Source organism: Petaurus breviceps, unplaced genomic scaffold (genome assembly GCF_028583685.1).
Source record: "Petaurus breviceps papuanus isolate PSGF00001 unplaced genomic scaffold, PetGlider_PUasm1.0 523, whole genome shotgun sequence".
In the NCBI taxonomy this organism is placed as follows: domain Eukaryota; kingdom Metazoa; phylum Chordata; class Mammalia; order Diprotodontia; family Petauridae; genus Petaurus; species Petaurus breviceps.
The window spans coordinates 2,974,195-2,989,703 of record NW_027186356.1 but is presented as its reverse complement, the minus strand read 5'-3'; the positions used below and the strand labels follow the sequence as shown (position 1 = coordinate 2,989,703).

Below are 15,509 nucleotides of genomic sequence, written 5' to 3'. Positions count from 1 at the left end.
TTCAAGTACCTGAAAGTTGTTAGGTACGAGAGGCATATACTTCTGTCTGGCCCTAGAGGGTAGATATTGGAGCCCTGGGAGAGAGTTACAAAGACAGATCCCAGGTCAACATTAAGAAAAACTTGTCAACCCTTTGAGCTTTCCAAAAATAAAATGAGTCATTTCACAAAACAGTGAGTAACCAGTTACCAGGGGTGTCCAAGCAGGGGTCAAATAACCATTTGTCACAGGGGACCTCCTATTCAGGTATGGGTCTCTCCATATGACTTTTCTAGATCTGAGATTCTCTGATTGTGTGTGTCAACAAACCTAATGGCTTTGTTGCTGTGGGTTAATGCCTAATGGGTGCTGCAGGTTAATTGTAGCTAGCAGGAGGAATAGACTATATTGCACTGGTAAGACCTAGCCATGGGCTAATTCTGGCCCTGAATGTTTGTTCCCACAAAGGTGGGAAAGAACTGGTCTCATTCCTGAGCTCTTTAGAGCACTCGCCTAAACGTCAGGAATTCTGAGTTTAAGGCCAGGCTGTGCTACTGACTTCCTGTAATATTCGGCTATTTTTTTTAACCTCCCTGGGTCTCAACTTCCTCATATTTAAAATGGAAATAACCCCAAGGGGTCACAAAGATCAATGACTGAAAATGACTAAGCAACCACAACAAATTAAGATGTTACTCCTGACTTCCAGCCTAACCTTGCTTTTTCACAACTTTCACTGATGGTTCCTGGATCTGTCTTCTGGGGCCAAAAGAGCAAGTATAATTGTCCCTCCTCCACATGACCACACTTGGGATCACAGAATCACATGTTGGAGCTGGAAGTCATGAGTTCAGCCCTCTTATTTTACAGACTAGGAAAGTGAGGCTAAGAGAAATTAAGTGACTGCCCAGTGTCATGGAGGCAGTAACAGAGTCAGTACTGGAACTCTCCTGATCCTCCCAACTTTGAGGCAATTGCAAATCTGATTGGCCTAGAACCTGTGCCTTCAGCTAAGTCATATTAAACAGCACAAGGCAGAGTACAGACCTCTACCCAAGCTGACACTGCTTCACAGATGACCACTAGAATACCATGACTCTAGTCACCCAAGTTCCCTAGCTTGGTGTTATCTTGGACTCCCCACTCCACCCCACTTATCTCATCAGTAGTTGCTGAATCTTGTTATTTCCATTCTTATGACAGCTCTTGCATCCACCCCCTTCTCTTCACTCACACTGGCAGTAATACTCATCACTTCTGGCTTGGATCTCCTAATTGGCTTCCCTGCCTGAAGTCTCTTTTCACTCCAACCCATCTCTTTCCACAACTTTAAGACTGTAAGCTCCTTGAGGGCAGGGATTGTTTCACTTTTTTGGGGGGGGTATCCACAGAGCTGAGCACAGTGCTTGGCATATGAGTGATTGATACTCTGAGTCCAGTTATTCGTAATTTTTTTTTTTTTTGCTTTTTTTGAAGGGGGGAGGGCCTGGCAATTGCAGTTAAGTGACTTGCCCAAGGTCACATGGCTAGTAAGTGTTAAGTATCTGAGGTCAGATTTGAACTCAGGTCCTCCTGATTCCAGGGCCAGTACTCTATTCACTGCACCACCTAGCCACAGTGAATAGAGTCCAGTTATTCAACCAGCTCAGAAGCCATCTAACTGTATTACTGTCTAGTCTGACTCTCCCCAACTTTCCCATAAGAATACAATTATACTTTATATTTTTCTTTTTGGAGGGCAGTTGGGGTTAAGTGACTTGCCCAAGGTCACAAAGCTAGTTTTTGTGTTAAGTGTCTGAGGCCAGATTTGAACTCAGGTCCTCCTGACTCTAGGGCCAGTGCTCTATTCACTGCACCACCTAGCTGCCCCTATTATACTTTATTAAATGCTTTGCTAAAATGTTTAATAATCCTCTTTACAAAAAAGAAATAAGGTTAGTTATGCATGACCTATTTTTGATGAATCCACACTGGTATCTCTGTAATCACTTCAGTAGCTCAAAAGAATCATCAGATGTGCGAGGTTAGAGCCATCTCCATTCCAAATGTTCACATACTATTTGTGCCCAACCTTCCAAGCTTATATAGATCTGATCAGTCATAGTCAGACATACTGTACCTTGATCCCGACATAGTAATGTTACTTAGGTCCTCTTTTAGAATGAAGGACAACAACCAATCAAACAATTGTCACTTCACTGAATAACCAGATCCCAGAATCTGAGAGTTGGAAGGGACCTAAGTAGCCCTCTTGTACAAGGTGCATCTGAAAGAAAGTCCCACTAGGTGATACCTGACAGGGATCATGCAGCCTCTGCTCAAAGCCCTCTAAAGAGGCTGAGCTCACATCACTCTAGGTGGCCTGTTCAGCTTCTGGATGGCTCTCATTGTTAGGAAATGTTGCCTGACGTCAAGTTTAAATTTCTGTCTTTGTAACCTCCAGTGATTGCTCTTGGTTATGTCTGTGGCACAGAAGTCTGGTGAAATAAATCTAATCCCTCTTTCACATGACAGTCTTTCAAACACTTGAATGTAGCTCTCACATCCCCCTCAGTCCTCAGGGATGTTCAGTCCACTAGACATCCTCAGTGCCCTCAACTGATCTTCACACAGACTCAAGGTACTTCATCATTCTGATTGCCATCACCTGGACATTCTCCAACTTATCGATATCTTTCTTTAGCTATGACACCCAATATACTCCAAAGCAAAATACTCCAGAAAGAGGGCTTATGAGATTAGATGCTCACTTTACCAGACCTTCACTAATCTTTGACTTAATAATCTGTTCTAGAACATTCCCAGGAATTGAAGTCAAGTTCACTAGCCTCTCCTTTTATATCTTATCCCTTTTTTGAATATCAGGACTCTTCCCTTCCATCATTGTTCACAGTCCTTCAGCTATCCCTAAAATGATATGGAAACCATACCCATCAGTTTTTTGAGTTTTTGAGGACATGGTTCATCTGGACCTGGTGACTTGAAATAGGTAAAGACAACTATGCACTATCACCCTACCTCCTGATTTATCAGGGATATCCATGCATCTTAGCCATGTTTATCACTTCTAATGCAAAGACAAATTTTGTTCAACAAAGAAAACAGAAGCAAAACTAGCTGAGCAGCTCTGACTGACCTCTCTGCTGGCCATTAATATGGCACCATTCCCCTCTTATTTGATCCTCCTCTTTTTCCAATATGGTTTTAAAAAATAAATAAAATAAAGCCCTCTGGCTGTCCTTGATCAAGTCTTTCTGAATGTAATGGAGAGGGTTCAACACCTTCACCTCCAATTACAGACATAAGTTGTTTTTAAATGAGTAAACAAGATTGACTAAACCCTGTGATCCTTTTATCAGGTGAAAATGCTTTAATTGGGTCAAAAGGGGAGCAGTAATTGGCTAACCCAGCAAGCTGACTAGTGGGGAAACTGAGCAATAGCCAGTCCAGTGGCAGGTCAGTCCAGGGGCAGAAGAGCTTGAGACAAGCCTCTGAGAGGGGTAACTTGAGAGGAAGAGTTGGTATCTGTCTCTTTGTCCTCTCTGCTCACTCTCCCTTCTCCTCTCCCTCTCCTCACTCTTTTCTTCCCCCTCTGTCTATGCCCTACTCCCTTTACCCCCTCCAAAACCAACCATTCAAGAATGCATGACAGAAAGAAGTGAGGCACCGATCCTTGGAGCCAAACAGAGCACCACATTGAAAGAGAACTCAAGGGGTGGCCAGGTAGCACAGAGAGTAAGAGCACCGGCCCCAGTGTTGGGATGACCTGGGGATTGAATCTGGGCTCAGACACTTAGCACCCACCCAGAGAAACACCTGGCCGTGTAACCTTGAGCAAGTTACTTAACCCCAATTGTTTAAAAAAAAAAAAGATCTCAAAGGGTTTCTCAGAACTTGGACTTGTGAATTTACTCTTGTCCCACATGTTCTCCACACATATGCCTCACTACTTTAAGTATGAGCCCTCTCTCTTCAAGGACCTTATGTCTTCAGGGGAAGGGGAGGAGTGTTTTTGTACTAACTGTTTTTTGATGTACCTACTTAGTAAAATACCTTCTGTAAAAGATACTTGATGCTACTGACTGATAATCAAGGAAGGGAAGAGAACAAGCATTTATATAGTACCTACTATATGCCAGGCACTGTACTAAGCATTTTTTACAAATATTTTCTCGTTTAATCCCCACAATAACCCTTTTTGGCATATATGCTATCATTATCTCCATTTTATAGTTGAGAAAACTGAGGCAAAAAGAGTTTAAGTAACTTGATCATGGCCATACAAATAGCTCTTAAGTGTCTGAGTGGGAAGCACACTGCTGGGGGCTCCAGAGCAATAGACCTAAGAAATCCCAGTCCCCTAGGTTTAGCCTTGGAAACCTGTGGGGAAAAATCCATAGACCTGTAGAGAATCAGCCAACGTGAGGCAGGAGATAAGTCACCAGCCCTCTGCACCTGGTCACGTTACTGACAACAGTTTTACAAGACTATGCCACACTCTTATTCTCTGTTACCTGCCCATGTTTTCATCTTCTGTACACAAATTTAAAAAAAATCTAAATTAGCTGGTGAGTTCCCTGTGCATCCATGCTGGTCTCTTCAGACAATTCCCCTTCTTATTCTCACTAAAATAGGTTTCCTTGGTATCTGCAGAATTTCATTCTTGCGAGTTTCCCAGCCTTCCCAGGCTGACTTTCTTTGTAGTTTTTTAGTCCATGAGATCCCACCTACTCTTCCTCTGAACTCTGTGAAATCTGCTCTCCCCAAATCTGTGGTGGATCTCTATGAACCCAAGCCTGTCACTCCTCTCTCTATCACAGACTCTAGGAGGGTGCAATCACTTCCCTCAAAGTTTTCATCATTTCTACTCCAAGCAACCAGTTTCTCCCTGTTAGTGAGAATTGGATCCAGAATATGATTTCTTTTTTTTTTGGTTCCTTTACCTTTTGAAAAAGGATTTGGTCATTAAGCCTTGTTAACATAATTGTTCCAGGTTTGGCAGAGCTGGCTCCACAGCAGCTTGGATAATTCAATCCTCATCTACTAATACTGCATGATGTGGTGCTAGACTGGCAGTCTGTCTCCTGAACTTCTGCTTTCAAATCCCAACCCAACCATTAGCCAGCTGTGTGACCAAATACTTTATTAAGAAATGCTGAACTTCTCCATGCTTCAGTTTCCTCAGCTGTAAAATGGGGATGATACACAGTTATGAGGAACTGCTTTGCAGACTCTACTGGATGTCTGGATGTGAGATGCACTATCCCATACTGGCTCACATTGCTGTGATGACAACGACAGTGACTTACCACATGCTCCCTGAAGCATCCCTCTCCCCAAAAGCACTGTATGAGCCATCCTGGCGCTTGTAAGTCAGCTGGCGCTGATACCCTGAGAAACACAAAGATAAGATTCTGTTGTACACAAGTGGCAACTCAGTCATCCCCGGAAATGGAGAACCTACAAATCTCTTTGGTGTTGGCGATTCCCCTGTTCTTTTATTAGGACTGCCAATACACCACTAACAAAATATTGAGATGAGATAGTTCTCTATAGAATACTAGAATTTTAAAATTGGAAGGAGCTTTAGAGATCACGTAGTCTAATTCCATGCCTCTGTGAATTCCTTCTACCACATATACTGCTTGAATACATCCAGTGATGGTGAAATCACTACCTCCTGGAACAGTCCATTCTACTGTTTTTCAATTAAGATTTTTTATGGGATCATAGGTCTAGAGCTAGAAGGGGCCTCAGAAGCCATCTAGTCCAACCTCTTCATTTTACAATTGAGGAAAATGAGGCTCAGGAAGGTTAAATGACTTGCTCAAGGTCACACATACAAAGAAACATTAGAGGTGGGATTTGAACCCAGGTTCTTTAAAGCCAGTATTCTTACCACTCTACCACACTGTCTCCTTTCGGAGCTAAAATCAACCTTCCTGCCATTTCCACCCATCACTCCTCCCTCGATTTCCCACCTCCTGAGACCACATAACACAAATCCAACTCTTCTTTCCCATGGCAGCTCTCCAAATGCTCTAAAATACCAGTTTTGTTCTCACTTGGTCTTCTCTTCTTCAACCCAAATAGCCCCAGCTACCCAGACTTGTCCTTTGGTCTCACCATCCTGGTCACCTTCTTCTGAAGTTTTCTCTAGCCTGTTGCTATCCCTCCTACAATGAGATGCCCAGAACTAGATACAAAAACCCCAGATGGGGCTCTGACCAAGAGAGAGGACAGTAAAAAACACTACCTCCAAACCTAATGATACCCTCTTGTCATCTCAAAAATGGAGGGTTGGGATATTCTTCAGTCCCAGAACAGTCCTACTCACCCTTAATTTCCATTTGAAAAACCATGGCTAAACTTTGGCCAAGATTAAACAAAGATGCTTCTTTTTTAGCCCAATAGCTGTATATTGCTAACTACAAACATTTTGACTCTCCCTAACTCCATTAAAATTTCAACTATCTGTACAGCAAACCTGAATGTGCAACACAAACGAGTTATATCATTCCAATAATATTCATGGGTGAAACTGGCAAGAAGACCACAAATTCGTTAAGATGAACAGATCAGTCCACTTTTCTATAACGAAACATTTTTACCATTAGTGATAGAAAACCTTAGTTCTTAACACCTTAGTTCACAAAAAGGCAGCAGAAAGAGCAGTGAGGCAGATGCATGTAACTGTGGCGCTTCTATGTTGGACTGGAGATTAAGCAGGCAGAGAGTCAGGTACTTTTACCCTACTTGGGTTCGTGGGAATTAAAATCTGACCTCAGATATTAGCTGTGTGCCCCTGGGCAAGTCACTTAACCCTGTCTGCCTCAGTTCCTCACCTGTAAAATGAGCTTGAAAAGGAAATGGCAGACCACTCTAGTATCTCTGCCAAGAAAACCTGAAATGGGGTCACAAAGGATCGGACATGACTGAAAAATGGCAGTTCAGCCTCCTTCCCTCAGAGGAAAAAGTGTTTTTCTTTCAAACCCAACTGCCCCAAGAGGATTGAGGGCCTGTCTCCCCTCTCTCAGTCAGCCAGTTCACTTCTTTCACAAGAGAGAGAAATAAAAATTTCTAGCACTGATTACCTACTACGTGCCAGGTCCTGTGCTAAGCCCTTTGCAATTATTATCTCTTTGGATCCTCACAACAACCCTGAGAGGTAGGTGCTGTTATTATCCCTGTTTTACAGATGAACTTTTGATTGACTGAAGGGATGGAACTAAGTGTGTGTTCAAAATGCAGCAATAACTGGCCAAAGCTAGTTTCTGTCTCTCTCTTCCTGGTCTGGCTATATTCAAGTGAGGAGGCAAGGGCTGCTGTAAGCCTCTGGGTGGGGAGAGGGAGCAGCACCAACAGCCTACTGTCCCCATGTGACAGGACGTGACATGAAGCCAGGAGTACATGGTCTTATTGTTTGGGGCCCTGTTGCACCTTTTCTTTCCTGCCTGTAATGGTAATGGTAATTTGAAGATCTCTCCTGACCCATAATAGGTGGAATGTAATCACATGGAGCCTGTGGTGGGAAGAGTTTGCTGAAGAACCCAAAGGAAGCTGGGAGTCAGAGCAGTTAGAGCTAGAGGGAGGAGAAGATGCACCCAGGAAGACAGTAGGCTTGTTGGTTTGTGGGAAGGCTAAAGGATGGTGTGGCTTTCTGCTGTGTTATGGTGTATTAACTTCTATGTCCCATGATAGATTCGGTTTCCTGGTGTTGGGATTTGGTTTTCTGGTGTCTAAATAAATGTTTTGCTTCTGTCTTCTATATGGAGAATCTGTTATATTTTGTGATTGAGAACTATGCTGGCATATTTACAGTCACCATTGGTGCTGTTAATATTGTGTTGATGCGGGGTGGCCAGGTGGCTCAGCGAGTAAGAGCACTGGGCTCCAGTGTCGGGATGACCTGGGGATCAAATCTGGGCTCAGATACTTAGCACCACACCCAGAAATAACTGGCTGTGTAACCTTGAGTAAGTTACTTAACCCTGATTGCTTTAAAAAAAAATATTGTGTTGATGCTACACTGCCTTAAGTGAGGGAGTATTGGAGATGGAACAAATTAGGCTGTGACCTTGTGAGCTTCTAAAAGGAAGAAGAGTGAGCCACCCAGATGTCCAGTGACTGCAGCCTATGCTACAGTTTATGAACAGCTGAGCCCAGTGAGGTAAAAAAAAAAAAAAAAGCCTTAATTGACCTGCCTGGACCAGCATAGCAGAAGATCAAAGGCAGCCAGGAGGGAGTGACTTATCCATTGGTTACATCATATTTGGAAATGAACTTGGCGGGGGCAAATGTTTTATAGCAAATGCTTTCAGTTTGAGCCCACCATCCCCAGGGACCAAGGTGGTCTAAGGGAGAATTGTGCCCCCAAGTACTGAGTAGAAATATTTTTACTTTTGTGTTGGCTGTATTTTATTAGTGAACTTCCCTCTGTAAGAGCTAATTGATTAAATGATATTGAAGTAATAATGACTGGCAATTGACATTGGGTAGAACACACCAGAAAGGGGGCTGAAGCCAACAGCATTTGGAAAGATACCATAATCCCTCAGGGATACCCATAGAGTGCTGAAGAGGAGATAAAATCAACCTTGTTCTAGGGAATATAACTAGTCGATGTGTACACCCAGAGTCTATAATGAACTACAAATCACTAACTCTTATCTTTATCTCCATGTCCCCAGCCAGAAATCTTGCTCTGATAAAGCAGTATAAAATACCTTCTAATCATACACATACTTTAGCACTTAACTCTTTATCACATTTAGTTGCTAAAGAAAATAAGGTCAGGGCGGCCAGGTAGCACAGCGAGTAAGAGCACCCGCTCCAGTGTTGAGAAGACCTGGAGATATCAAATCCCGGGCTCAGACACTTAGCACCCACCCAGAAACACCTGGCCATATAACCTTGAGCAAGTTACTTAACCCCAATTGCTTAGGGGCGGCCAGGTGGCTCAGCGAGTAAGAGCAATGGCTCCAGTGTCGGGATGACCTGGATCAAATCCGGGCTCAGATACTCAGCACCACACCCAGAAATAACTGGCCGTGTAACCTTGAGCAAGTTACTTAACCCTGATTGCTTTAAAAAAAAAAAAAAAGGTCAAATATTAAACATAAAAGCAAACTTCTTAAGAAACAAGGTTAAACCAGCCCACATCTCCCAAATCCTGGGAAGCATCCAGTTCAGAAGGACATATATTTTCCCTCTTATGAGCAAAAGGGAAAGGGGGGAGAAGAAATGATGACCATGAGCTTGAGTCTCCAGCACAAAAAGATTTTAGAGAATATAAGATCAGTCACAGCAAGGCTCATATATGCTCTGTCTTAGCTTGTGACAAGTTCCCGTGGCCACCAGCAACCTCCTGTCTGTTCCTTCTGCTGACAACTCATCCCTGATCTCTGCCTCCCTGTCTCACTGCTTCATACTCTCAACAAATCCAAAAGTTGGAGGGAGAAGCCTGGGAATCAAGGCCTCTTCAACAGTCCTAACATAAGGGCAAAACTGCCTGAGGACAGGGCTGAGGATGAAGACAATGGGAATTTCTGCCCAAATATGCAGGCACCCATCTGTAGTAGGTGCACCTGATCTCCTGAGCAACACTTGCAGGAAATGAGGCCAAGCCAGACCTCCACAAAGTTGGAAAGAGAACACACCAGGAAAATCCATGCGGGAAGTGATACAACCTTGAAAATACTGGGGTACCACCACTTTATAATGTATCTTAACAAAAACAAATCAGTAGAAAGGCAGGGTGGGGTGGGGGAGAATCATGCCTGATACTAAAATGACAAAAAGGCAATTGAGACTGTCAGTTCCTCTGAACCATATCCCTGTTCTCTCATCTTTGTTGTTCACCCTTCATTTTCAAAGAGGCCCAATGACATCATGGGTGATGTCTTGATTTGCTTGTGAATTGAATTTGAGTGAGGCAGAATTGCACAATTATCAGCCTCACTCTTCCTGAGTCATGGAAATCCAGTGGAAGAATAAAAGTCAAGATAACTGATGATGGCCCAGAATGCAGTGGATGAGGCTGATCAGGAGAGTCCCCATTTGATTGGATTACAGGGTATGGGTATCTGGAGGAATCTGAGAGGCATTTCCCCAAGTAGTGTGGACATATCTACTGATACCTTGTTGACAGAACATAGAGCAATCCTGATTGGTTTTCAGTGGCTGGGATTGCTTCCAAGATAGTTAAATGATTGGAACTCAGGAGGACAGATTTTTATCAGAAAAACCACCACTCTCCACTGTTGCTACAAAAGAAAGCCAACAGACCAGTTTGGCTTCATTTGAGTTTCCTCTTTGCTTTGCTTCTTTTCTGTTGAGAAGATAGAGAAATGGCAGTAGTGGAAAGCCTGATGAAGGTTGACTTATGGTTGCTTATTTGGCTTGTGAGACTCTAAGGGTAGACCTTCCCCAATTAGAGATGGAACCAGCTAGGGCAATGATAAATTTCCTACAGCATGGCCAACTTTGATAGACTTAGCTCTTCTTAGCAATACAATGATCTAAGACAATTCCAAAAGACTCATTATGGAAAATGCTATACACATCCAGAGAAAGAACCATGGAGTCTGAATGTAGATCAAAGCATAATGTTTTCTCTTTTTTACTTTCTCATGGTTTTCTCTTTTGTTCTGATTTTTCTTTCACAACATGACTAATGTGAAAGTATGTTTAATACGGTTGTACATATATAGCCTATATCAGATTGCATGCCGACTTGGGGAAAGGAGAAGGGAAGGGGAAAAATTTGGAACTCAAACTCTTTATGTTGAAAACGAAAAATAAATAAAAAAGAAAAAATTTCCTGCAGAAATACAGAGAGCTTTTGTATGCTCTCCCACAGATTTCTGAGCACCCATCAGAAACTAGAGTTCCTAGGAATGACCTTTCCCAGGGTTAGAGCTAGCACCACCTGAGAGGTCCTGCAGAAGCCTATGGCACAAGCAGACACAGCAGTGTTCAATCAGTCTGAAAAGGGAAACCGTGGAACCCCAATCTCCTGCATGGAGGAGAGAGGGTTTTCATTTCCTAAGCAGTGTGATCCTCGAGTCCAGGCTTTCGGGCAAAGGAGGTACACTTCCTGAGCCTTGGAGGCTGGCCTCCAGGTGATTCCAGGTTCTGGCATTCCCAAGTTCAAGTGTCTGAAGATTTAAGGGAGAGATTTCTCCTTTTTAGAGGAAGGGGCCCTACTGTGTCTTTTCTTTCCTGCTTTAGGTGAGGGAGTATCGGAGATAGAACAGATTAGGCCATAATCTTGTGAGCTTCTAAAGGAAGAAGACTGAGCCTTCCAGAGGGCCAGTGACTGCAGCCCATGCTACAGTTTATGTTTACAGTTTACAGCTGAGCCCAGTGAGGTACAAAAAGCCCTAAATGACCTGCCTGGCCCAGCACTGACTGATGGGCTGGAACTAAGTGTTTATTCAAAAGGCAGCATTTTGACCCCCCAAAGCTAAAGGATAGGGGACACATAGGATTAGGAGGGAAGTAAGAGACTTGGATGCTGCCAAAGCACATCTCTCCTTTCCCAATCCTCACTATTACAGGGATTCTGACTGTGTAAGTCTGAAGGGAACGGGTGTTGGCTGTTCAATAACATCCAGATATGACTGCCTTCCAAGAGGAATTTATAGGCTATGTAAGTGCTTTCTGTGTTTTTTGTATGTGCTTATAAACTACTGGGAGCCCTCTGAGTGTTGGATATATTTTCTGTATCTATTTGTGGGCTCCTTCAATCAATCAATTAATCAATCAGCAAGCATTTATTAAGTGCCTACTATGTGCCAGGAACTGTGCTTGGTGCTAGGCAAACTAAGATAAAGAATGAAGTAAGCCCTGATCTCAGGGAGCTGACACTAACAGGAGACAAGTGCATAAACATATGTAAATGGGAGAATTTAACTCAAATAAATACAGTCACCAAATACAAAGTGGTCAGGGAGGGAGGGAAGGGAAGGCTTGACCTGTGTCTGGAAGAAGAGACATTGTGAGGTGGAGGTGGGAAGGGAGGACATTTCAGACACAGAGGACAGCCAGGGCAAAGGTGGCCTGTGAGTGTCATGGGTGAGAAGGAAAGGTCATTCTGCTGGGATGCAGAGCAGTGCAAGGTTGGGGAGACCAATGTGCAATGAGGCCAGAGAGATGGGTTAGGGCCAGGTTGGGAAAGGCTTTAAAAGCTAAACAGAGATACTTACATATGTTCCTAGAGGCAACAGGGGGTAGTTTACTGATGTGGTCAGACCTGTGCTTCAGAAAAATCCCTTTGGTGGCTGGGAGGATAAACCACAATGGGAAGAGATTTAGGGCAAGGAGATGGATTAGAAGGTTAATCTAGGTAAGAGGTGAGAGGGACTAAACTGAAGTGGTGGCCGAGAAGAGAGAAGGGTTGGATGTATTAGATATTGTGAGGGCAGAAATGGCCAGATTTGGTAACTGGATGGAAACGAAGGGTTAAGTGGGGAGTTAAGGTTAGGAATCTGAGAGACTGGAAGAATGGTGGTGCCAACAACAAAAACAGGCAAGTCTGGAAGACGCCTGGGTTTGAGGAAAAAAATACTAAATTCTCTTTTGGATAAGTGGAGATGTCCTTGACACCATTGGTTGAAATCTCCAATAGGGAGTTGGTTGGTTACTCGTTTGAATTTTTTGCATTTTCTGCATTTTCCACGGGGTCAAATAAAGACTTCTCCGTGCCTGATACACAAACTGTCACATTGAGTTCTTGTAGGACTCTAATAGGACAGGGGGCCCTATTAGGCATATCTGGGGAAACCACGAGGACAATAAGGCAAAAGTGAAAATGCCCTTTAATATTGAGAGGAGGAGGAGGGTGGTGGTGGTGGCAAAACTCAGATCCCTTGCTTCTTTCTAAGTCATGGGTCCTCTTCACTGCTCCTCTAGCCAAGGAGCCTAGTTGGTGACCTTCCTTATCCAATAAATGAGATGTATCAAGAGATTCTTTTCTTTCTGGAAGGTCACTGGCCAAATTCTCTAACTTCAAAACTAGAGAACTTGGTGTCCCCCACAAGTCCCCCCACCAGTCCCCCACATAGCTGAAGCAGCTCCGGAAATCTCTCTTCTCTGGAGACAGGTTAGAATACATGATTATGTTTCTGAGAAACTAAAAAAATCACACCTGATGAACACAGTAATTTAAAGTTCAGGAGAATTGTGGCTATACTCTCCTCTTGGGCTGAGGGGGCAAGCATATGTCTATGTTGCCATGTGCTTCCACTGGAAATCTATCAGTCCCTTGGCTGCTGCCATTTCTAGGGCTGAGACAGCTCATTCTCAGGCTCTCTCTCCTCAGGTCAAATGGTACTAGTTCATGAAACTCCCAGGTGCTTCAGCTGGGAAGCCATTATCAGATTATGGGGAGAGATTATGTGAGTACCCAAACTTCTCTTCATCCCTAAAATGCAGATCTTCTCTACTGTGTGCTATATGTAGCTATATAGATAAAGGCAAACATGTAATCCAAAGGAGGGTGGATTGGTCAGCATGTTTCTATACTGTGGGATACAAACCGTTTTTATACAAAGGGGAGTGTCTCTTGTGACTGGTGTCCACCCTCCCAAGTCCTGGTTAGTCAATTATTTGTGGAGCAGCCCTAGCAAATCAATCAAATGTTCACTGTGACTCCTTAAGATGATTGTGGGAATGACTATGTGCTCCATGGAGAGGTGCCCCCCAGATGCCTCCCAAAGGCCCATATCCTATAATTAAGTCAAGTGGGGACCTAATCAAGTTGATTAAATGCCCCTGATCAAAACCTCCCTTATATAATGTCTTTATAAGAATCAACTGCATGGATATCAATTATTAATGATTAAAATGTGAAGAAAATAAGTAGATCTTAACAGATAAACAACTGACCAAGCAATCCTGCTGTCTATATTATTCCTCGCCTAAGCACCTCCCTTGGCAGAGTAGAACACAGCCTTAGAGGCTTTCCTCTCCCAAATCTTTTCTGCATATGTTACAGTCATACAAGATTTCTTAATAAATGCAAGCAGAGATAGCTCTGTTAATGACCTTCTGGTCACTAACATTAAATGAAGCAAAACTGGAGGCTCTCTAAGGTTCTTTCTAGGTTGAACACTGATTGTTTTACTTCCAACAACAGTTATTTATCATAATATTATTGAGCATGGAGGACTTTATAGCTTCCTGATGAAGAGCAGCAAGCAGCACTGAATATACAAGAAAAAAATGAAAGAACCAGAGGTTGAATGAAAGATAAAGTCATGCATTGGGACCCTCAGCACCAAAGGTCAGCCTGGCACTGTTATATAACACTTCAATGGTAATGAATTTCCCCACCACTTCTTCCAGCAAAGGATAGATGACTCTTTGTCAAGGATCTAGGTCACAGAAGGAAATCTTCCTTTGAATAACAATAATGATGATTCATATTCATATAGCACTTGAAAGTTTACAAAGCATTTTGTTCACAATAGGCCTAAGAAGCTAGTAGTGAAAATATTATCATGCTCGTTTTACAAATGAGGAAATTAAGGTTTAGGGAGTGTAGATGACTTGCTCAGGATGACAGCTAGTAAATGTAAGGTCCAGGTTTTGAGACCAAGATTCTATCAGTTTGTCCTATGATGCCATGTTCAGTAGGGGTAGATTACATGATCACTGAGATCTCTTTAAATCTGGAAGGTTTTTTGACCCTATGACTCTATAACTCTACCCTGCTAAAAACTCAACTCATGGACAGTCAGAGGGATATTGGCAAGAAAAACCCAACACCAGAGGCTTTTGCTTATCCAGACAGAGAGATCTTTCTATTCATTTGACTATGAGAAGAAGGCTTGGTGTCTGCAGCTTCTATCTCGAGCTTGGGTAAGGTAGCTCATAAACACTACTTGCTTGGATTTCTTTTAATGCCAAGATTTCGCTGGGCCAGATGACAAGGCAGGGCAGGGGGCTTGATCACCCTCCAGCAAACTCTTCTAAAATCAGCTTACACCAACCAAGCTCTGCTCTCCAAATCACAAGACCGTGGAGTTGGAAGAAAAGCGAGAGGCCATCTAGGCCGATCTCCATCAGGCCAAGAATTTTCTCAACATCAGTAACAAGAAGTTGCCCAGCATTCTCATGTAGTCTGCTAGGGAAAGAGAACACTCTGTTTCCCAATGCAGCCCATATCACTTTTGGAGAGCTCTCACTGTGAATAAGTTTTCCCTTTTATTGAAATAAACTCTGCTTCTTCACAAGTTTTACTCCTTGGGGTCCAGTAGAACAAAGCTAATCCCTCATCTCAAAGACAGCCCTTCAGATCCTTGAAGGCCACTTTCACACCCCCATCCTTCATACTCAACCCCTTTTTTCTTCTCATGCTGAGCCTGGTCAAAGGACCAAAGCAAATCTATGAATACTGAACTTCTAGTCAACAAAAAGGGAGGGATATCCAGTCAAGAAATGGGAAGCTGAAAATGTCAGAAAAAGTCTGCACTGTCAGAAGGTCAAGGAAGAAGGTAAGCTGATGTGTGGGGGTGGAAACACAT

At 43.1% G+C, this 15,509-nt stretch overlaps 1 protein-coding gene across 1 annotated transcript in view; it reads right to left on the bottom strand.

The window, feature by feature from the left end:
- CPAMD8 (C3 and PZP like alpha-2-macroglobulin domain containing 8) overlaps positions 1-15,509 on the bottom strand; it is a 172,004-nt gene that overhangs the window by 53,262 nt on the left and 103,233 nt on the right. Inside the window, exon 27 of the mRNA XM_069102094.1 lies at positions 5,289-5,370. Coding sequence (XP_068958195.1) covers positions 5,289-5,370 — 82 coding nt within the window. The remainder of the gene's footprint in view (positions 1-5,288; positions 5,371-15,509) is intronic.